Genomic DNA, 2,172 nt, shown 5'->3' on the forward strand with positions numbered 1-2,172 from the left:
TACTGGGAACACGATTTAAAATATAAGTTGCAGTCATAAGTGCTTCACCCCATAAAAACTCTGGAAGATTTGTTCTACTCATCATACTTCTAACCATATCCATGAGAGTGCGATTGCTTTCGGCAACGCCATTTTGCTCAGTGAACCGTGCATAATGTATTGAGCAACTATACCATTTTCTTGTAAGTACTCTGCAAAAAGCCCCATGTGTTGTCCAGATTCTGTATAACGACCATAATATTCTCCTCCACGATCAGAATGAACAACTTTGATGACTCTTCCTAATTGTTTCTCAACCACATTTCGAAAAATTTTGAGTTTATCAAGGGCGTCAGATTTTTCTTTAATTAAATAGGTGAATCCATAACGAGAAAAATCATCGATAAAAGTGATAAAATACTTATTTCTGCACAACGTGGTGGAATAAGGACCACTGATGTCCGTGTGGATAATTTCCAATAAAGATTGACTGCGGTTTGCAGTCTTCTTTCTTGTTTTAGTCAATTTTCCACGAGTACAATCAACACAAGTATCCCACTCAGAAGCATCAAGAGGAGGAAGTATTTCAGATTTAATTAAACGATCAACCCTTTCTCTGGAAATATGACCCAATCTTTTGTGCCATAACAATAAGGATGTTTCCTTAATATGAGGTCTTTTACCCACAGTATTCACAACATTAAAAGAGGAATCTAAAGGAGCCAATGACAACTTGTAAAGACCATCAGAATAAAAGCAATTTCCAATAATTCGAGAGTCAAGCATAATGTCAACATTATCATTTGCAAAATGAAAAGAATATCCTTGTTTAACCAAAAGCGGAAGCGAAACTAAATTCCTTTTAAAAGTAGGAACATAAAAAGTATTGTTCATAATAATCTTATCACGAGACTGTAATTCAAGAATAAATGTTCCAACATAGATAACGTCAACTCCAACATCATTGCCCACTTTAAGCTTGGACTCCCTCTCACTTGGCTTCCTGAGATCCCTTAGCCCCTGTAAGGACGCAGAAACATGAACAGTAGCACCACTGTCTAACCACCAAGAATCAATAGGAACATCAACTAGATTAGATTCAAAACAAACACATGCCAATGGATTACCTGATTGTGCTTGCTTCTTTTCTAACCAAGTCTTAAATTTGTGACAGTCCGTTCTCCGATGCCCCAATTTTTCACAAAAGTAACACTTCACATTAGAGTATTTGGACTTTCCGTTGTTATTCTTCTGTTTATTCTTATGCTCCTTACCATTACCATTCTGTTTAGTAGCACCATCATTTTTATTCTTGAATTTTCCTTTTCCTTTGTTGGGCTTGAGGTGAGAAACATAGTTAGCAGATTCATTCTTCTCCCTTTTAAGCTTGCTTTCTTCAGCCACACACTGAGAAATTAGGTCGCTGATAGTCCATGTTTGATTGTAAGTGTTGTAGGCTGTCTTGATAAGGCTGAAAGAGGCAGGAAGAGCATGAAGAGCTCGATGAATAATGAAAGAGTCAGGAAGAGGAATATTATGATCTTTCAACTTGGACTGAACATTCACCAATTTCAGAATAAAATCTCGCACTCCTTTTAATTCATCATACTTAATGGTTTTCATTTCATCCATAAGATGTCCAGCTTCAGCGTTTTCACCAGTGTCGTATAATTTTTCTACAGCATTGAAAAACTCTTTGGCATTTGTAGTGTCTGGCAAACCACTCAATAGATGTTCAGGAATGGATCTTTTCATAGTAAGAAGACTAAGTCGACTTGACTTTTCCCATTGTGCATGATGAGTTCTCTCGGCGAGGTACCGGAGTCGATAAGATCAGCAGGTTTTTCTTCTCGTAGGCACAAGTCCAAATCCATTATGCCTAAAGTAAATTCCACATCTCGTTTCCATGTCTTGTAGTTGGAAGCATTCAAAATATGGATGGAAGCATTATTGTTGTTCACAGAAAAGGAGACTGAAAAATTCAAAAAAAAATTAAAACTTGAATAAGCAATATGAGCAATGTATTAGAAAATATTGTAGAATCAACTGGTCATTATAAACTCCCCTTTGGGGTGAGAATATAACACACACATGATCTACCTTCATGAAGTTAACAACAAAGAAAAAAATACATATCATTTAAGAATTTTATTACCTTTGGGCAAATAAATTTCTTAAAAATATGTATTAATT

At 35.9% G+C, this 2,172-nt stretch overlaps 1 protein-coding gene across 1 annotated transcript; it reads right to left on the reverse strand.

Moving 5' to 3' along the window:
- Positions 1-301: 301 nt before the first annotated feature.
- LOC133031131 (uncharacterized) lies at positions 302-1,780 on the reverse strand. Its single transcript, XM_061104502.1, has 2 exons — positions 1,107-1,780; positions 302-999 (listed from the first exon to the last, which is right to left on the reverse strand). The coding sequence occupies exons 1-2, from the start codon at positions 1,732-1,734 to the stop codon at positions 971-973; spliced, it is 657 nt and encodes a 218-aa protein (XP_060960485.1). The 5' UTR covers positions 1,735-1,780; the 3' UTR covers positions 302-970.
- Positions 1,781-2,172: the final 392 nt, after the last annotated feature.

The sequence above is a fragment of the Cannabis sativa genome, chromosome 9 (assembly GCF_029168945.1).
Source record: "Cannabis sativa cultivar Pink pepper isolate KNU-18-1 chromosome 9, ASM2916894v1, whole genome shotgun sequence".
NCBI lineage: Eukaryota > Viridiplantae > Streptophyta > Magnoliopsida > Rosales > Cannabaceae > Cannabis > Cannabis sativa.